Source organism: Vipera ursinii, assembly GCF_947247035.1.
Source record: "Vipera ursinii genome assembly, chromosome: 9".
Taxonomy (NCBI): domain Eukaryota; kingdom Metazoa; phylum Chordata; class Lepidosauria; order Squamata; family Viperidae; genus Vipera; species Vipera ursinii.
Window position 1 is genome coordinate 16769171 of NC_139523.1, and position 21499 is coordinate 16790669.

Here is a 21499-nt window from a genome sequence, read left to right on the forward strand (position 1 = left end):
CAAATCTGACCAAGCGATCTCGGGGGAAAAAAAGAAATTGAGAGATGGGATGAGCTCCTCAAGCCTCTGAGAGCCTGGAAGACCTCGGCTTGCCCCTTGGCAAACGTATCATATAAAAACATAACCACAATTAAGTAACCCTGTTAGGCTAACACAGGGGTAGGCAACCTCGGCTCTTTTATGACTCATGGACTTCAACTCCCAGAATTCCTGAGCCAGCATAGCTGGCTCAGGAATTCTGGGAGTTGAAGTCCATGAGTCATAAAAGAGCCGAGGTTGCCTACCCCTGGGCTAACATACCCTGCAAGTCCAGGCTTTCACAAAAAGAAGAAGAAGGAGAAGAAGAAGAAGGAGAAGAAGAACATGAGGAGGAGGAGGAGGAGGAGGAGAAGAACAGGAGGAGGAGGAGGAGGAGAAGAAGAAGAAGAAGGAGGAGGAGGAGGAGAAGGAGGAGAAGGAGAAGGAGAAGAAGAAGCAATCTCAAACAGACCTTTTTCCTCGAAGAAGAAGAAGAAGAAGAAGAAGAAGAAGAAGAAGAAGAAGAAGAAGAAGAAGAAGAAGAAGAAGAAGAAGAAGAAGAAGAAGAAGAAGCAATCTCAAACAGACCTTTTTCCTCCTGCCTGCATTCGACTTCTCTTTTCAAGCCATCAAAACCGGGGAGGGGGAGGGGAATCAGAAGTGTCACCGCATCACGTGGCGGTGAGTCCCACAGGTTGCGGACACGCCCTGTGACGCGCTCCGCCCGCCTCCTCCTATCCCGGCGCGGCAAAAAGACGAGCCCCGCCCCACCGCCCTCTCTTCTCCCTTCCCCCATTCGCCGATGTGGGGGCGGGGCCGCGGCAACCGCTCCCCAGGCCACGCCCACCGGCCCGCGCGCCGATCGCGCGAGAGAAGGGGGAAGCTAAGGGCGGGGAAAAGTTCTTTTTCTCTCACCGTGAGGAGAAGTTGGCGGAGGCGGCCTTGGCGACAGGTGACATGGTGGACTTGGTGGCGGCAACAGCGGGACCGGCGACGGGCTGGGTTCCCACACAGGACAACAACACACACACACAAATAAAAGAAAGAAAGAGAACGGAAAAGAACCCCTTTCGGCAAGCCTCCGCTGGGTTGAGGCCCGGAAGCGGAAGCTCCTTGCCGGAAGTGACGGTAAAGGTGACGCGGGATAGGATTGGTCGGGGTGTTTGCTGTCGGTGGTCGCCATCGCCGCCCAGGTTTCCTACCCGTGATTCAAAATGTCTGGGAAGGAACGTAGGAAGGTGAGGGAAGGCACAAAGGCTGGGCTGGGCGGCGAGGAGCGGCCGCGCCTTTTTTCTTATTGCCGTTGAACTAGCAGGTAAAAATAAGAGGCGGCTGAGGGGATTCTCGCTGCCTTTGCTCCTTACAAGTGCGGCCCCAGCGCAATTGCTTTTCTCTGCCTGTAGGGGTCGCCCGCCTCCTTTGGGGAGCAAAAATAAGCTCCATTAAGTTTGCCCGATCTTGTACAATACATTGAATCATAAACTAACTCAACAGTTTGGATTTGCACCACATGGTAAAACCACAAAAATCGGAGTTAACGCTGCTGTAACGGCGCATAGCGTATTTTAATGATGGAGCTGCTAATTTTGAGCTGTTCTGATGAAAAAAAAGAGCCTTGGTGGAGCAGTGGGCTAATGCCTCCTTAAGTAACACCAGCTGCCTGCAATTAGTGCAGGTTCGCATCCCACCAGGCTCAAGGTTGACTCAGCCTTCCATCCTTCCGAGGTAGGTAAAATGAGGACCCAGATTGTTCGGGGCAATAAGCTGACTTTGTAATAATGCCGCTTGGGGTGTGTGTGTGAAAGCCCTAATAAGCAGGCATATACATAGAATGAAGGCTACTGCTAAGCTTGTAAGCCGCCCTGAGTCTTCGGAGAAGGGCGGGATATAAATGGAATTAAAATTAAAAAAAATAAAAATGTGCGGCAACTGAGCGGATAATAGAATTAATTGGCTGGGTTCGGGCGAAGCCCCCTTCCCCACTTCGTAGCTATTTAATAACCATAGTGAGATGGGTGTAATAATAATAAATAATAATAATATAATAATAATAATAAACAACCTTTATTGTCAAAGTACAACATGTGTACATTGAGATTAGCTGAGCCTCCCCCCCCCTGCTCTCTCCCCCCAACACACAGTGACAACAAATCCTCAATCCCACCACACTATGTTAACCAACTACACCACACACCGGCCTCCCAAGTCAATGTGTGTACATAAATATACTGCTGCAGCCCACATATTTTAACGGGCTTCAAAAATTAGAACGACCATTAGTTGAGAATACAGGTTTTTGTATTTCTTCGTTGCATTCTAGTAGTTGTCCAGATTATAATAGCTCAGATTTGTGCCAGCTCTAATTTGTAAATAAAATATTTTTCCATATAGTTTAAATTACATTTACACGTTGATATGAACTCTTCTTACTCAACCCCAGCAAATTAACTTTTAAGACAATCTCTGATACAAAAAAATACGGAATATACGTGGTATTTATCAAATTAAAGTCATAATTAATTGGGTTTCATACTTCTAAGACATAAATTACTTTTGACAGTGTATGATTGGGTTTAGCTTAGGGTGATAGAAATCCATGTCGGCACTAAGATTTGTAAAGGCTAACATATCCAGTTACATTTAAAATTTTAGGAAAGTTGAGCTGTTCCCACAGAGATAAGTTCCACTGAATTCAGTGAAACATTTCTGCTATGCTAAATTGTTGCCGTTCTCTTTTGTTTTATTTAGAGAACAATTATTTCAACGCCATATAATTACCAATAAATGTTCTCCAGGTTGCAGTCTTATTTTAAAACAAATACACAAAATGCCTGCAGGAGCTTCACAATTAGAACTTCTGATGTGCTTTTAATAAATCTCGAGTTGATAGTTCCAAGCTAAACTATTTGAGTACAAATGTTTGGCATCCCCTCTTTTTGATATGGATATAACAAGTGTATACTTCCCCCCCCCCCCCAACAGCATTTGAGGTAGTGGAATGCAACATTTTTGGCAAGTGGAATGCAGAATCCAGACATTCTCAGAGGTAACCTCACATGATAGATGTCTGTATTATAAATAAACAATAAAAGCACAGAAAGAAAGAGATTGATGGTGGGAATCATTCCATAGCTTTTGTCAAGCACCAGAGAAATCAGGAGATCCAGACAGTTCAAATGAGTATAAAGATTTATTGCAAGCTTAAGCTCTCTACAAGAATTTGAACTTGTTGTTGTTGTTAGTTGCAAAGTCGTGTCCCATTACGACCCCATGGACAACGTTCCTCCTGGCCTTCCTGTCCTCTACCATCTTCTAGAGTCTATTTAGGCTCACGCCTACTGCTTCAGTGACTCCATCCAGCCACCTCATTCTCTGTCGTCCCATTCTTCTCTTGCACTCAATCTTTCCCAGCATTAGGCTCCTCTCCAGTGAGTCCTTCCTTCTCATTAGGTGGCCAAATTATTTGAGTTTCAACTTCAGGATCTGGCCTTCTAAAGAGCAGTCAGGGTTGATCTCCTTGCAGTCCAAGAGACTCGCAAGAGTCTTCTCCAGCACCATACTTCAAAGGCCTCAATTCTTTGGCACTTAGCCTTTCTTATGGTCCAACTTTTACAGCCATACATTGCAACTGGAAAGATCATAGCCTTGACTATACGCACTTTTGTTGGCAGGGTGATGTCTCTGCTTTGAGTTTGAACTACTAATGGTTAAAGCAATTTGGCAGTAGATAAAGAATTCATGGTGGGCTGGACTTAGATCTCTTGTGGGTGCTAAGGGACTCAAGACTGATGATGCATTTGACCCCTCCCTCAGGGTCAGCCTGGTCATCTACAGCTGCTGAGTGTAAACTTCTGCTACCCTTCTGCCTCTGTCCATAACTCTGTCATCTATTTAGCCAATTTTCTGCCAGAGATATGATCCAAAAGGCTTTTGTTAGAAGCCTGGAGAGCTTCAAATTTGGGCAATCTTTTCGGCCATTATGTTTCTAATAAAAGTATTACCAGCTATACATTTCAGTCTTTTTTCCTTTCCTAGACAACTAGGCTCTGCTTGTCTTTTATAGTCTTCAATACAATAATGGAGATACTGATAGGTTTTTATCTAAAAAAAATAGACAGTATTGGCTAACTCTCATCATCACTGTTTTTCATTAGCGATCCATACTCCTTCCTTACATAACATTATAAAAGTCATATGTCAATTAATTCAGAGATTTAATAAAACAATCATCATTTATTACTTGTATTTTTGTAGAAGCCTGGCATTCTGACAAATCAGCCATCAGTAGACACATAGACATTAACAACATCTATAGATTATGCAAAAGAGACAACCAACCGGGCCAAAAGAGAAAAATATTCCAGCACTTCTCCACCAGTAATCAGCACTCAGATCAGCATAGATTAAGTCCAAGGTCACCTTCAGACCAACAATCAAGTAAGCAGTACCCCAATCAAGAAACTGCTACAGAGCCATTAATAAACAGCCCAACCAAGGAATCCCTAACACCCACCCAGACAGGCAAGACATCAGATTATAAACCAACAGCAAACACCATTCCTTACTAGCACTGATGATGTTACCTAGTTAGGGTAATGAAATGTCTGCAAGAAAATAAGCTCAGAGAGCACTAAGGACCCCTCACTTGTATTTTTTGAATATTTTAAGGTTAGACTATTACAAAGCAATGGATAGTAATGAAATATTAGGCAACAGTTGGGTTTTCTGAGAAAGCCAAACATCCCTTAGCATAGTCAGCATTCTAAATTATGGAACAACCTTCATGCGTAGAAGAGGCTCCTGTCTCAGATGTGTGTCTGTCAAATGGTGAAAGGTGACAGATGTGGAGTAGGACAATATATTGAAATGGGCATAATATGCCAGAAGTCTTAATTTCATGTAAAGTTGTAATTTAGGTTTTACTTTTCCATAGATATGATTGCAAACAAAATAACAAGAATTCATTCTTGATGGACCTACAGGCAACGGTTCTCTCATACTCCAGGCTTGTTTCAGGATAGGTCTTCTTGTTTCCTATCTCAACTTCTAAATTTGCATAGGGATTCTTGGCTAATCCATAACTGTTAAGTTGTAAGTTTATAAGTTTTGGCTTGTATCTCTCAGCCTTTCTGGATACGAAGGAATGAGAAAAGAGCAAGAGAAAGATTATACCCAGGAGAATGGAATGTTTGATGGAAAGGAATCCTATAGCTCTGTCCTAGATATTGGCACTGGGTCCCGAGAAAGTCCTGATATGTTCCAAATGATGCCCAAGAGCTTAGAAGTACCTCAGGATGAAGAAAAAAATACTGATTATATTATATCACAACCGCAACAATGTAATATCTATCTTTCAAGTAAGAGATTCACAAATTCTTTACCCTCACAACAGTCACCAAAGTCACCTCATTTCAGATATGGCACGTCCTTTCAGAGATCTTGCATTTATGTTACGTGGCCTTCAGCTCTTCTTGTTTTTGGACAACACAGGTTGCAGCCCTAAATTAATTTGCCAAGCATCCTTGCTAGGCATTACCTTTATTTGACACTGATAATAAGTAAATGCTGCTCTTCAGTAAGAAAGTTATCATTTCATTTCACTTTACAGTTTTCAATCAGAAGGTCTTTCAGCCTAGATGTTCAGTCCGTTTTCTTAAGAATGAAAAGAGTAGCTGGCCATCTTTAGTTAGCATATGGGCAACAAAGGCACACAAAGCTCCTCCTTACAATCTTTGCTGTTTGTGAGGAGACATATTGTATTTCCTTATCTGCATGCAGTGTATGTTTGTCCTTTAACATAAGCAAATGGTAACCAAATGTATGTTTTTTGGCCTTCTTTGCTGCTACAGAAGTATCTTCCTCCATCTTGCGTTCAAAATACTTTTTAAAGTTTGGGGGATGCAGGAATACAATCATCTAACTGTACCATCCCTTCCACTCCAGTGTCAGTTGTTTGCCTGGAGCATTTTCGACTGTTTTTTATGTTTTTAAAACTTTCAGAAAGATGTGTCCTGAATTTTTTTGTGAGAAAACAATAAATGATAGGATCCAGGACACAGTTGGCACCCAGAAAAACAAGGGTAGCCTGATGGATATCATTTAATAGTTTTTGCCTTTGGCAGCTTGTGTCCCACTTGTTCAGCACCATCAAAGTCCAGGGTAGATCCACCAAGTGGTGAGGCACAAAACAGACAGTGAAGACAGTCAAAACTGTGATCACCAACCAAAGAGCCGTTTTCCTGATACGGGCGCTCCTCTGAGTTTGCACTGTTTTTGAAAGCAATGTCCGGATAATGAAAGCATTGCATACCAAGACAAGCAGGAAAGCAATGAAGAAACAAATGGAAATAATCACATGGAAGGCAAGAATAGGCGTGGTATCACCGCTGGTATCGTAACGCTCAAAACAGCGAATCAGGTGCCCCTCAGGAGTTGTGCCATCATCAACTAAAAAGTAGATGGAAGGAACACCTATTAGGATCCAAATAGCCAATGTAACATAAAGCCCTCTTCTTCGTGTGCTGGATTGAACCGTTGAAATGGGCCTTGTGACAGCTTGGTAACGATTGTATGTGATCACTCCCAGGAATGCCACAGAGCAGTATGTATTGACGAAAAATAAGTAGCCAGCTATATTACACAGAAAGCTGGGCATGATCCAGTTCCCTTTGTGGTTGTAATAAACAATCCACATTGGCAAAGTAACCAGGAAAAGTAAGTCAGCAGTTGTCAAATTGACTATGAATATTTTTATTTCATTTAATTTCTTCTTAGCATAAAGCCGCCAGAAAACCCACAGCACATAGGTGTTAGCTACAAAGCCCAGGATGAAAATGAGGCTGTAGTAGACAGTAAACAGTAGATATCTGAACTCAGAATCCACATGGCATGTCTTAGTTTGGCTAACAAGTGCAGAGAAGTTTCCATTTTCAAGAAGTTTGGATATCATTGTAGTAGTCATGGTGTTGTTATCCTGGAAATAAAATGACAGAAGGAAATAGTTAATGCAAGAATAGAAAATGACAGGATTTCTTAAAGCTAACTTGGAGCTGGCTAAGTCTTTATCGCAATCTCACTTTCCTCACACCACATACTGTGGGGCAGTCCGTTGCCTTACCCTCTAGGAATCCATTTCCAGGGATTCTCTAGTAATTGTGGGGTTTCTTAGCCAACCCTATAATCTGGGAATGTCTTCCCATGTTTAACTAGCCTGTCAGGAGATTGTACTCCCTAGTTACTCCTTTGGCAACTCAAATTTAGTAGCTTGGCTTGACAGTCAGCCCTCAACTCTAGGAATACCTCTATACCAATATCCTGCATTTATTCAATAGTTACATCCATCAACCATTTCATTCTCTCAAGTGACCACATTATAAGCATTCGGAATGCTCCACTTTTTACATTGGTTCAAGTAAATAGATCATAACCAGACTAACATAAGCCTTTTTTTACTTTTTTGTAGCTTATTAAGTAAAATAATCATAGTTAAATGTGTAAAGTTGATGCTTGGTTAGATCTGCATCCTAATCTAAAGCAGAAAGGTGGGGAGAGAAAATGGAATTGAGAGAGGGAGAGGTGAGCAATCTTAAAGAAGATCTTCCTTTTTGCTTGGTTTGCTTGGTTCCCATGAACTGTATATCTTCAGTTTTTTCAGGGTAGGGCTGGATGGAATAAGAATGAACAGCTGGTTCATGACCAGAAAATTACATGACTTCTTTCTCCTTGCAATGTTTTCTAAAGCTTATAAAGGTTTATAGTTCAAGGACATCTCTACTCAACAGTTTCTCACTTTTTTCCACTCGGTTCTTTAGATTAAGGCTACTTAATCTCTTGTTTGTCTGATTTTTTTTGTCTGTGGGAACCTGTGGCAAATTAAGGCACTCACATTTCAGCAGACTGTATTAGTGTTCTAACTTTTTTTCACTTGATTCTGTGGTTACCTAAGAACAGTGAAAATCTGGTGCTCAAGCTGCATTCTACAAGTTCCGGCAAGGGGTGGAAATAAGTGGAGAGGGAAGAAGTGAAACTGTATAATAAAGGGGAAGGAATTCAAAAAGACTAACCTGGGGTGAAGCAAAGGTTAAAGTTTAGCACAGCTTAATGCCTTCCAGCTTAATGTCTCTGGCAAAAGCAGGCTTCAGCCTCTAGTAATAAAATGTTTAAGAATAGAGGTGAGCTATTTGCAGGAGATGGTCAAGACTGGGTTTTAGAGTCCCTTCCACTGAGGGCTGGCTAAAAGTACCTGTGTCAACAAGGAGCTTCATCTTGAATGTGTAGCTCTTCTTCATTTTTTTTCCTAACTTACACAAACCAATTGTACAACTGACAAAAGCTGTTCTATAGTTTTACCCAAATTATATAAATATTTTCTATAGTTAATTTCTGTTTTGAAACTTTAAACATACTTTGGTATCATGATTTTATAGTTTGTGCCAATTATCTAAGTTTTAGTCAAGTCTTATAATACAAAGATAAAACTTTGACCGCAATGGGATGGCTATAATTTTACTCTTGAATGTTATGTTATGCTGGTCAGTGACTGAAATAAAGAGACCACTGCCAAGAAGATGACTCATATTCGTTTGAAAAGACACCACAACAGCTAAAATGGCTGGGAACCAGACTTTGATTTGAAAATCCATGTCCCATTCTATGCTGCTTAAAAATATTTCTGGCACTTTTACAGTCTAAATGACAAAAGCTCTTCAAGAAGAGTCTTAGGCATAAAGTTTGCTAATAGCATTTTCTTAGGTTGAATTCAAGTGACCTCTGATTACCATTGGGCCCAAAACCACTAGAAAGAAAATTAACTTTAACCAAAAATTTTAAAAATGGTACCAAGCCTTAGTGACCATAGACACCAAACCCACGTCTAATTGTTGGGCAAGATGTTCATACATCATTGAACTGCAAGAATAACTCATAAATTTAGATTAGACAACTTCAAAGATATCAAGCTTTCTAGAATACACACTCTGACGTTTAAAGAGATAGGAAATGGCTTTGGCTATGAAGAACTTGCAAGCTACGGGTGTAAAATGAACTCCCTTCAAATAGAAAAATCTCCAGATAGTGAGCTATATTGTGCAACATTTGCCAGTGAAGATTGGAACAGCATTCAAAGTTGTTATAATTAAGTACTCACTAGATAGCATTTCTTTTTGTTTGTGAATTGAATTTTATAACTTCATGAAAATACAAAGACTTCAGTTTTTCCTAGCTTTTCTTCTATGTAGAAAGAACCCCAAGCTTTCTGTGCTAAATATTTTCTTGTCTTGAAAATTTAGCAATAGGGTGATTTTTTACTTCCCTGGGGTGATTTTTCAATTATAATCATGTTCTGCTACCTTCTTTTGACTCGCTTCCTCCTTCTAGGCAAATAGGTACATTAGAAAGGGTTATTTAACTTTTATCAAATTAGTGTCTTTTTAACTTCCTTACAGTACAGTTTCAAGTGTTATTTTCTAAACATCTTTTGCTGTATTTTTCTGGTTACATCTGGAACTATTCTATATGGAAGGAAGTGAAACTGGCATAGATAAAAACTTGTCCACAAAAGGACCTGTAGAATTTCTTGAGAAATTCTAATAAACCACAAAATGAATTGGGCAACATGAACCAAAGTTGAACATAATTGCAGATTTTTTTCTGCTTTCTAAATTTTCAAATGATTCTTGCTTTTTTTAAAAAAATATCTAAAACCATTATAGATATCTTGACTAAGTCTAAGGGCAGCCATTCTCTCCTACTTGAGAATGAGCCCTGTTTAATAACACATATTCAGAACCAGTGTTAAAGATTGTGTGGGTGGGTATTTGCCAAGGCGTGGAGCCAAAAACGGCCCATTTCTGACCTGAACCATCCTAAGCAAAGTATTCCCAAGCGTCACTGACTGCTGTGAAATTGCAGGAAGAGAGATGTGTTAGTCTCTGGTGGCCAAAAATCAGGGGGCGTGTGGTAGTACCTTTTCCAACTAACAGTATTTTTTTGTGCAGGGTCCTTAGTGTTCCCTTAGTTTGATTGTTTTCTTGCAGACATTTCATTGCCTTACCTACTGCTAGCTGGTACATGAAGTGTCTGCAAGAAAACAGCCAGGCTCAGAGAGCACCAAGGACCCCACAGCTCAACCCTGAGCTATAAATACCCTCTTCTATTAGTACAGATTTTATTAAAAGGTATTTCTAACCTGCAGAGCGCTTTTATCAGATGCACAGAGCGGCTGATGAAGTATTGAAATTGGGGTGAAGTGGGAGAGGTGGCTGAACTAAGTTTACATCAAAGTATTTTCAGGCATTCTCCGAAGGCCTTAACAAACAGGCATTTGTCATCTGTTTCATATATTACTACGTCTGCATAACAAACCTATGTCTCCCTTCCCTCTCAACTGCATGCCTGGCCTTCCAGAAGAGCCTAAGAATTGGGTTCCGCTGCTTCGCCTGGGGCCCCAGTAGGGGCCTTACACATTGGGGGTGCTGCCGGGGTAGAGAAGATATGTGGTGATTATTGCCACCCATCGTCTTGGTTTTTAACTTTTAACTTCTCTTACTCAGTTTTTCTAATTTTGATTCATTTTTTGGCAGTTTTTAACTTTTGATTGCATTTTAAGCCAGTATTGGTGAGATGGGGGGGTTACAGAAATTTAATAGATAAATCTACCCAATTTAAATCCTTAAATCAGTCTAGCCCAGGGGTCGGCAACCTCGGCTCTTTTATGACTCGTGGACTTCAACTCCCAGAATTCCTGAGCCAGCTATGCTGGCTCAGGAATTCTGGGAGTTGAAGTCCACGAGTCATAAAAGAGCCGAGGTTGCTGACCCCTGGTCTAGCCGCACCATGTTTCCGATGAAATAAACTGTAGCTCAAGAAAGATTATACCTTTTAATAAAGTTTGTTAGACAGAAAAGGCGCTACTTGATTCTTGACCTTATGATTAGTGAGAATTAACAGAAAGAAAGGAACTGTTTGTCTTGAATGGCCTGGTTTGCATCTCCAAAGTAACCTTGTTTTCTGTTCCGGCAAGTCATTGGCAGTGTTGAAATGAAACTCAGCTGCTAGTCATATTATAGGTGGAGTACCAACTTTTCTTTTACTACGTGTAGCAAAATGCCCCAGGTATTATGCTGATCTCTCATTTCCCAATGAGAGAAGTTTCTGTTGGCAGCAGAAATTTGGCACTTCCCCCAAATTATCACACATACACACCCCCAAAAAAATCCAGAAAAAAAGATGTGTGGTTAGGAGCATTTAGACATCCTCTTAGAGCCCAGAGGAAGAGAAATTGATAAAAGCATAGAAAGATGCTATATATTAAGTGAGAAGCAATGAGTTTGGCCCAGTCTGTTGTTGAGGTTGACTGGTGAAATAAAGCAACAAATTGTGGTGGAAGGCTAGTCGGGATCCCTGAGAAGGAGGTGTTGCACTCCGGAGGGCAAAGAGGCCACAAAGCATGGAGAGCTTGATCAAGAGAAAGAGAATTAAGAAGGCTCCTCCCTAGAGATTCCCAGAGTGTATCTAGGCTCCTTGCTGCTGTCTGTGCTTGGTGGGGTTTTTTTTTTTTTTTGGCAGTTATTTCATTACCAAACTAAGTAATATCATCAGTGCTAGAAGGGAATGCGGCTTGGACCCGGTGTTCCTTGATTAGATTGTTGTTTACTATTATTAGCTTGTTAGTCTTGAGTTGGTGGTTCTTTGATTATAGTCCTTACACTGTATCTTGTAAACAATTCCTATTTTTTTCTTCTATTGGTAGAATATCTATCATTGTGCAAATACAGCAGTTGCTTTCGTTTGGCTAGATTTTGTCTGTAAACGAGGAACAATAAAGAATACAACTCAGGTGTAGCTCCATGTGTCTTGGGGGGGGGCGCTTACATAGATTAAGCCAATATAGAAAGCTTTTGTTTTTGTGTATATGACCACACATCTCAGCATCATAACTTCAGATAGTTAAATAACAGAACTACCATTAGTATAAATGGAATAAACTATTTGATAATGATTGCATTTGGTAATAGATTTAGCCATCAACAAACCACTTAGCACTTACACTTCTCCGTTGACTTGTGGGAGAAGCGATGCAAAGTGGTGTGCATTAAAGTGATACATTAGAACTCAAGGTTTTAATGTCCTTTGTCCAACATAGCTATGAAGTTCTCAGTGGTGTCTGTGGGCTTGTCACTCAAACATGTTTCACAGGTTTGGTGCTAAAGAAAAATCTTGGGATAATTTTTATGCAGTACTTCATCAAAATGTGGCTCTTATATTTAAGAAATATATAAGTACATGGAAAATAGAGGCGTTTATGTCCTTATCTGGCCTTTCCGCGGCAAGTTTTTATTTTTGATTTATTTTCCCCAGTGGCTGCATTTTTTTTGTACCATCTTTTTGATGACTAGGTGAAACAGAAACCACAAGAATGTTTGTTCTGCCATTTTATATTCAAGAACCCTTGGCATCTTTTGCTGTAAACTTTCTACATTAGGTCACTTTGTCTTTACCCAAGCTAAAGAGATCCTCTTTTCACTCTTGTGGTCTTTTGACCTTATGGGGTCCCTTTCCCAACCTGATGCCTTTCTGCTACTGCTGGGTTCCAGTTCTGAACATCCTCAGCTTTGGTGACAGCGGATGGAAAGATGATGGAGTCCCATAGTCTGCAATAGGCCAGGGCAGGATGGCTGTTCTAGAGCAGCGGTCTGCAACCTTGACAACTTGTAGGACTTGTGGACTTCAGCTCCCAGAATTCCTAAAGTTGTCAAGGTTTTAGACCCCTGTCCTAGAACATTGGTCCCCACTTGGTTGGCATCCAAAACTATAAGATCAAAGTGCCCAGGCAGTGACATTGCAAGCCCCTCCCAGATATCAATTCCCACCCAAGGTGATGGATTCAAAACCAGGTGACCGTGAGTTCTAGTCCTTCTGTAGGCATTGAAGTCAGCTGTGTGACTTTTTGCCAATCAGTTACTTTTTCAACCCAATCCCCTTATAGCTTGTGATTGTGTGGAAGACAGGAAAAGCAAGAATTATGTACATGCTCCCTTAAGTTGTAAAAAAAAATCTAATAAAACAAATACACTATTAAAATTAGGGGCAGAGTTTACTAAGGGAGAATTGTATACTTGTTCAGTCCCAGAATGAAAAGCTTTGGACTGTGGAGTCTTTAGTTCTGAATGCATATCTTTTATACTAGGCTCTGCTTGGTAGATTTCCACATGATAATAACTTAAAAGGAAAAAAAGGAATGCACAGAATTTACAACAACTTAAGTGACAACACTAGTGACCTTCACTGGGCATGATCCAGCACAATTCTTTTAATTTGTGAAAATGTAATTCCACATTCTGGATAACAATTTCATTGATATTAGACTCTCTATTTTTAGTATACGGTAATTTCACCATCAATTTTCCACTCATAAAAAATCAGTTACACCCTTTCCTGGTCTGTTTGACTCTTCAACTTCCTGATACTGGAAAAAAGTTATTTTGAATGCCAACAGGATGCAACATAGTAACAACTTCTTGTTTGCTAAATTGAAAGAAAGACAGTAATTGAAGCTATGGCAACAAAAGTTGTGTGAATGAAATTAACTTTACAATAAATTGGATCACTGTGCAAACCTATAATACAATATAGGAAGCCTAATCAATTTTTTTGGGTTGTTTGTTTTTATTGCAAGGTGGACTTAAGGCATGGGAACTCAAGGCTTCCGTATAGAATCCAGGTTGCTGCAAACTACCTCTGTCCTTATAGACCAGTCATATACTGAAACTAAAAAAACAAATGTGCAGAAGCACTTGCCATTTAAGGTAACAATGCCCTGGTAGGATCTCATGGATATTGATTAATCTTTTGTTAAATACTCTTCCATATTTCTGCCTGCCCAGCTGTGACCTTGCCAAGCAGTTTTGGTGCATGCCTGAAAAGCCTAATTGAAAACTGTCTACGATATCATGATTATCAAAGACATTATGAATAGACATAGTGGTGGATAACTCATAGCTGACCTGCCTGTTTATGATAATTATTTCTGGAGAAAGACAGCACCGATGCCAGAGAAGCCAATCAAAAGGAATTTTATCAGAAGGACTTCCATAGGTACATATCCAAATAGGAATTGTTGGATATCTACTGTGGCTCATACATCCTCATAATCACTGCCAGTTCCTGGAGTTTCCTGGCGATTTGTTTGTGAATTAGCATCATTTGAAACTAGAAGGAACAGCTGCCTTCTTCTCATTCTATGGTTATTCTGATCGTGCAGAAAGAGTATAATCTAAACAAGGCAGCAGGCAGGGAAGGATGGATCTCCTGAGTTTAGATTGACCAAGAATCTCTAAAATTGCAACTGAGTTTATTTGTGGCATCTATTATTTCATAATCAGAACAATTATTTCTATTAAAATATTCATTATTGAGCCTAACCCCCTGATGAAGTATTTCTCTACAAAGAATTCATTGGCAATATGCATATATCTATAAAGTTCCTCTCAATATTTGGGATGAAAAAGCCTTGATTACAAAAGCTGGGTGCAGTCCTAGCACACTTAAATAATTTCATCTGTAAAAGCACCCATCACTTACCATAGCAAGGATGGATGTTCTTGGCTGAGTCCAAGGTTTGGCCACAATGTAATGAGTGATATCCATCAATGGAAGGCCAGTCTGTGGGAACGATGCCTCTTACATGCTGTGACTTGAAGCGTTTTCATGACATGCTGAATTCCATGAACTCAACTGAAAATGACACAGGAAACCCTACATAGTCATTGGGAATGAAGAAACCATGTGTGTGTCATCCTCATTGCCAAACAGATGAAATGTTGAGCAAGTTTAAGAGGAAGATAACTTGCTACAAAAAGCTATAAGACAACTCTTATTATATATTTTATCCCCATCTGGAATGAAATGGGCAACAAAATACATTTAAATGGATGTAAATGTAGAAGTTGATGTTTCTGATCAAGGAGCTACGGGATCAGCCCTAATGAGTATGATATGCGTGAAACTGAACGGAGTTTGGATTCGCTTTTAACTTATTTAGGATGAATGCAGTGTGTAAAAATGAATTTAAATTCTGAATCATCGAAGGCTTAGTCAGATCATAGTAGACTTGTTCACCTTGTGCATTTGGCAGTTGTTAATTGCATCATGACAGCAGCTTAGATGTAGTGGTTAAAATATCAGGCCGGAACTGGGAGACCCTGAGTTGTAGTCCTGCCTTAAGCACAAAGGCAGCTGGTTGACTTTTGGCCAGTCACTTTTTCTTAGCCCTAGAAAGGAGGCAATGGCGAACTGCCTTTGAAAAACCTTGCCAAGAAAACATCAGGGACTTTCCCAGCCAGTCTCCAAGAATCAGACACAATGCAACAGAAGGAAAAAACATACACTACTTTTCTTTATCTAAAAATTGTTTGCACAGAAAGCTATGGTCTCAGCTACGTGATGTATAAAAAAATTAAAATGGGTGTAATGCAGTTGCCTGGATTCAGCTTGATAGAAAGCCAGGAATGGCCCTATCATTTGGCAAAAAAGAAGGAAGACACCTCAAATGGCATTTACTTAGAAGAAAGGGCTGTGCTCTCTAAGCTAGCTTAATGATTTTTGGCATGCTCCATCACTGATGTTACACACACACAAATCACATAGTCCTCCCATTGAACATTTTGCACATATGAATGGGAAATGCAGCATTGATTTGTCATGGCAGGCAGCATGCCAAAAATCAGTATTGAATGCAAGTGGAGTTAAAAAAGTTTTCCCTTTTGAAAATATTAACAGTTTAGGCAGGGTTTCATTTTTCCCCTCCATTACACATAAATAACTGATTCATCCTTTTAGGGATGCACAGGTAAAGTTCCAAGGACTATAGGCAGACCTTTTTAAAAATCGGCTCCCTTGCTTGGAAGAAAGCTAGGTTCTCTTGTCTTGTTGGAGAATTCTCCAACTTCCAGACAATCATGAATGAGGCATAAAAGATTCAACTTAAAAGAGGGACAAGGCAGATACTCTGGTCTGGTTTTGTGATAGCAACTACCGATGACTTCATTACACAGAATATTTTTCATGCTTGTGCTGTCACAAAGCATCAAACGAGCAGAAAGATTGATAGTAGATTGTAGAATCCAGGTTATGATTCCATTCGGCACATCAGAAAAGGGTATAATCAATACAAGAAGACAGCAAGCAAAAGGGAGTCTTGAAAGGATAGGATTTCAAGGTTTATTTAACAGTACAGATCCAAGCCATTTATCACCTGCCCCCATACAATCTATCCTGCAGTCTCAGCTCATTAGGATGGCACATTTCACAGATCCCACTAAGGAAAGGCTTGAAATCCATAGCCAGTTTGGCTTTGTGCATGGCAGGGCCCATATTATGAGATTAATTGCCACTGAAGTCAGCTGCTTCGTTGTTATAATTTGTTTCCCAAAGCCTTTAAATTATATTTGGTTAGGGTTTTATTATACAGTTGTAAGGATTTGGCTTTTCTCCCATGCACTGTTAACATAGGGAGTGCTTGTTATCAATGAATAAATACATGAATGCTAATTCCAGTTATGCAGGAAGTGTGTGGCAGGCAACATTTCCAATCAAAGAAAAACTTGCCGTCCAGGGGTTTATGCCAGAGAGGTCCATAGGAGGGGGCTGAGTGTTGACCCTCTGATGAGATGGGTAAATAGCCCACTGCCTCCCTTGATAGAGGTTGGCTGGAGAATAGACAGGTAAGGCTTCCCTCAGCTGTTTCTCTCAAAGTCTGGGCTCTGCCTTTCATGCTGGAAAACACATCCCTGATGAAGTTCAGGTCCCACCACTCTACCAAAATGTGTGATTCTGAGTCTGGAATATGCCATCTCCTCTAACGTTCAGGTACCAAAATATATTGGGCCAGCCTTGATGACTTGCCAGAGGTGGGAAATCCAAGAGTGAAGTGTGTCATTTCATTACACCCCTTCCCTCCGGCTTCCACTCATATTATTTGGAATATGCCACAGTAACAAGCAGAGAGCAAATACAAAGAAGTCCATACAGAGATCCCGATTGGTTCCAAAATAAAATTAAAAGGGACTTACCTCTGTTTGTGGTTTATTAATCAATCCCTCTAGCCTAGCAGATTATGGGAAACGAGGATCTTCTCTATGAGGTAAATTTCTTCTCATGGTTCTCTCCTGGAAGTCCAGATTATCTCAGTGTGGTTTCTTCAGCAGTGTTGACTGTGATTATTTTTACTCTTCTGGAGAAAAAAGTTTTGGGAGCACACTAAGAACATCGTACTGTATTACGTCTGTGGAAGGAGGAGTCCGTTGTAATACCAGATGCCACAGAAGTGCTGGAAAATCCCAAAGGTTGCATCTGTGTGTGTGTGTGTGTGTGTGTTGTATACATTCTGCAACTGTTTGAACTTATTTCTCAACAGTAATAGCAGGAAACAGAAGCTATGAGTGAGTAAGGTGTGGTCGATCTCTTAGGTGAATGAGTCAAATTCTTAAAACAGTTTAATCTAATTTCTGCCACATAGCTTATCCAGGCAAAAGCCTGATCTCCCAGCTAGGTGCATGTAATAGAAATACAGAGGAGAATATCTGGTTGCAGAAAATGATTCTGTGAAATTTGCACTATATTCTGTCGCCTTTTATTTATTTGTATAGGTATGCATATGTTTACACAGCCTTTAAAAGCCTTACCTGTCGTTCTGCATGTACTAATGTTTGTCAAACGTTAAAGAACTGGTAACCAACATCTGAAACTCCAACTTAGGTATTCTCAAGAGGAGTGGCAGCCTGAATATTTACTGTCTGAGACAAGTGAGTACTAGTGGAATAGGGGTTGGGCAGATAGAGCGAAGTTTGTAAAATGAGAAGCAACTGGTAGGGAATTGCCACGAGAAGCAAGGAAAATTGAATGCTAGGAACCTGGTTGTCTAGGGTTTATAATTACCTAAAGGTGGAACAGTGGGAAGAGGGGAAAGTAAGCAAGCAGGAAATAACATAATTGGTTCATATGGTGAGATAAAAGAGCTTACTAGCAGATAAAATGGATCTTTCAAAGAAATGGAACACTTATAATTTCCCATTGCTGGAGAAAATTGTTAGGAAGCCTGGACCTGAAGGAGAACTGGATCAGTACTGGATGAAATCAAACCAGACTAGAAGACCTAATGATGAAGCTATGAGTAAAATATTTTGCACATATAATTCAAGAGCAAGGATAATTTGGAGAAGACTCAGATACTCTGGAAAATCCAAGGGAATCAAAAAAAAGAGGTTACAAAGATTCAAAGGAACAATTGCTGGCATACAGTAGTGTCCTGCCAAAATTTTGTCAGCTGGGCCATGAAGAATCAAAAGTGTCTGAACAACATGGCCCTCTGGATTTTTGAGGTCCAATATGAAAATTAGTTCTCTCACAGGGTCACAAGTAAACAGCTATCACAAGAGATGGACGGAAATTGTATCTTCTTCCCAAAAGAAATGTACTTCTGGCTCTTTTCATAGAAGGGGGCATGTTATAAACAAAAGATTTGTTATAAACTTCTTAGTAGAGAATTTTTGCATTCCAAGCTTTTTAGTTAAAGCAGTTCAGTTTCAATATTTGGAGGCTGGAAGGCATGACTGGAGGCAGAAATCATGTTTGGGACTTGTTTATAGTGGTTTTTAAGCTTGTCTGGATTTCATTGTTTTTCCTGATGTGTACTAATGAGTTGTGTTTTGCAACTTAGCCTAACTGATACTATAGGCAATGAGGAAGTTTTGTCCAAAAAAAGGGCCAAAGATACACTGAACAGATACATTCAGTAGATTTGGACTGCAAATATCTAGATGACCATGATATAGTAGCAAATGATTTTCTGTATTAGTTTGTAACTATTCAGTGGGCCTTTAGGTTTTTGTTGCCCAGATCTGTTAGTCTAATTAATACATATTCTTAAGTAGCTTTAGATATTTTTCACTAATCTGAAGTAGTTTTCATGAACTACAGTAAAAGGCTAGAAATTCCTAACGTAAACATTGCTCTTCCTAGGAATGCTTTTCAGGAGAAATTGTATATTTTTAGTATTCGTTGCTCTGTGTGGGCTGGTTTACAGAAATATGACTTTGATCTCCTTTCTTGGCAACTGCCATAAGTTCTAATTTTGACTCATTCCATATTCATTTATTAGCTGTCTTTGTGAGGAACTGCCTGTGTTTTCATACTCACTGGTCAATTTATCAGAACTCTTTAACACAATCCATGGAATAAGGCAATATGATATTGGGATTTGCCAGCCTTACAGTTCTGTGAAGGGGCTTTTTATAGCATGGGTGGAGATGCTGTGACCTTCCAGATAGACTCAAAGATCTCTCTGTTTTTGGGCTTTAGGGAGAGAAACAGAATTATCTGCATCATTCGCACCGAGGTAGAGTTGTCTGGCTTATTCTTCCCAGGGGCACCTCCAGATCTAGAACCAATGTTATTCTGCTGCTTCAGCAAAGCAAGCTATGGAAATTAACAATATCCATTTCAAATCATTGTGTGCTGATACGCATGACTTTTTGCACTCTTGTTTTGCCTAAATTCTTATCCTGTAACCAAGTAACCATATGTAGATTGCAGAAGTTGTCAGGAGATGAGGGGTGGGGGAGCTGCAACTTCATTATGTTGCTAGTGTTATTCACATGTGATCTGAGGCACCAGGAGTTGCACAGTGCCTTTGGACAGAGCCATTGGTGCTTTAAGAATTCAGAAGCTATTTCTCAAAATGTTCAAAACCTCCGCTTGCAGTTCCATCAGTAACATACCCAAGTGTCTAGAAAAGCTATCGATAAACACCAGGTCTGTTTGTAATTTGACTGATTGCATCTACAATTATGTGATAGACAAGAAAAAAGACCTAAACGTATTCAAACTAGCTAAGGAAAGGCAGGTATCCTGCTGTGTTAGGCATATACCCTTCTAGATCCTTCCTCAGCCACGATCCTCTGGAAAATCTTTTTTAAAAAAGTTTTATCGAGGATTTTTATTAAGGTTTTAACAATAATAAAATATAATACAAACTGAACTCAAAGAGGGAAAACAATAGGAAAAATTAACTATAAAGTGCAAAGAAAAAAGGAAGAGAAATGAAAGAGGGAAATGGGAATTTCTTTGTAAAAAAATGACTTCTGATCACCATAACAAGTACGAACAAACTTAATATTTATCCACCCCTAGAAGATTATATACAGGTATCACTTCTTCCCATAGCCAACCCCCTTATCCATTCACAAATCCATGAATCATTAATGTTTCTGTTCAGACATCAGCAAAAATCCCATAAAAAGTACCTGGGATTTTATAAACATATGTCTTATTTAACACTGATCACACAAATCGACTTTGTATTCCTTCCTTTTGTTTCTAACCGTTTTGGCCCTGATTTCGTTCAGAAGCTGTTGTAGGATTTTTAATATTCCTTCACTTTTTCTTTCTCCCATCTAGTTTTAAAATTTCCCTGAGGGGCGTCAGTTTTCATGCAATTTGGGGAAAGGCTCAAAATTTAGAGGCAACAATAGATTTCCCTAGGCTAGGGAATGTCTGCTTGGCCCTATACATGTGACATGTTAGATACGGCTTTGTATCAGGGCGTCAGTGTCTGGCAATATGCATAGCAAACTGCAGTGAAGGCAAAATGACGTGACAGTCACTCAGCAATGCAATTACACGCAGCAGCATTGTAAGTGACGTCATCATTACATGTGTCATTATTTGGCTCCCCTTCACCTTCCTCCCCACAGTTGCCCATGAATGTGCTACACACGAAAGGATTAATAAAATGCCCATGACAACTGCTGAAATTGTGCCCATGCTGCAAATGAAGAAATGATCGTGAGTTGCTCAGTAAGCATTCTAGTCATATTCAATTGACTTAAAAGAGTTTCCAGTTTGTGAGCTCAGGCTTCTAAACAAATACACTTTAATAAGTTTCTGGATAAGGCTTGGGACCTCTTGAGTACTGTACAGATGGTCTCACTTGAGAGGGCATGGAAATACTGGGCTGGATGCCAAAATCTTGGGCTTTTGGCTGGTGTTGCTTCCATCCAAATCTTCATGCCTTGTAAATGATTTTTATGGCTTAAGCTAAGCCACAGTTTATTATGCCACCTCAATCCACAGTTTGTTATGTTACCATTGAATTATATGTTCATTCTAAATTTGGAAACAGGCTGGCTGTCTCAGCTTTCTTTTGCTAGAGAAATTGTAGATTAAATGGAGAATTACTGGTTGTTTCTGTAACTGGACATACTGTATATACAATAGTTTCCTGATAATTGAAACTATCTTAATAACCTATTGAGTACTTAAACATGGTTTCAATTGTTTATAGAATAAGCTAAGTTTGTCCATGAACACATGTAATTATCAGCACAAATCAATCCACTGCAGAATGAAGTCCTCTAAATTGAACTTTATGCATCATAATGTACCACATTGGCCCAGTGTGATTGGTAGGGAGATATTTTTTGAG

The 21499-nt window shown here is 39.9% G+C and overlaps 2 protein-coding genes across 6 annotated transcripts in view; both read right to left on the bottom strand.

Moving 5' to 3' along the window:
* Nucleotides 1-5683, bottom strand: part of EYA3 (EYA transcriptional coactivator and phosphatase 3) — a 29578-nt gene extending 23895 nt beyond the window's left edge. Inside the window, exon 1 of one of the 5 annotated variants that reach the window (XM_083369341.1) lies at nt 5555-5683. Coding sequence is in view for 1 of the 5 variants with exons in the window: in XM_083369338.1 (XP_083225464.1) it covers nt 4999-5016 (18 nt within the window). In the remaining 4 variants the exon portion in view is untranslated. Of the gene's footprint in view, nt 1-606; nt 636-933; nt 1112-4998 lie in introns of those variants that run through there. The other 4 variants (XM_083369338.1, XM_083369339.1, XM_083369342.1 and 1 more) reach the window with 4 other exon arrangements.
* Nucleotides 5684-5866: 183 nt separating this feature from the next.
* Nucleotides 5867-14691, bottom strand: PTAFR (platelet activating factor receptor). The gene is made up of 2 exons (XM_083369351.1): nt 14599-14691; nt 5867-6991 (listed from the first exon to the last, which is right to left on the bottom strand). Exons 1-2 carry the CDS (start codon nt 14662-14664, stop codon nt 5903-5905), a joined length of 1155 nt encoding a protein of 384 aa, XP_083225477.1. The 5' UTR covers nt 14665-14691; the 3' UTR covers nt 5867-5902.
* Nucleotides 14692-21499: the final 6808 nt, after the last annotated feature.

Bases quoted from the DNA above. Each gene is read 5' to 3' on its own strand.
- PTAFR (XM_083369351.1), bottom strand. From the start codon at position 14,664: ATGGATATCACTCATTACATTGTGGCCAAACCTTGGACTCAGCCAAGA. The intron at 6,992-14,598 runs GTAAGTGATGGG...TTTTATTTCCAG, and splicing joins GAACATCCATCCTTGCTATG to GATAACAACACCATGACTAC.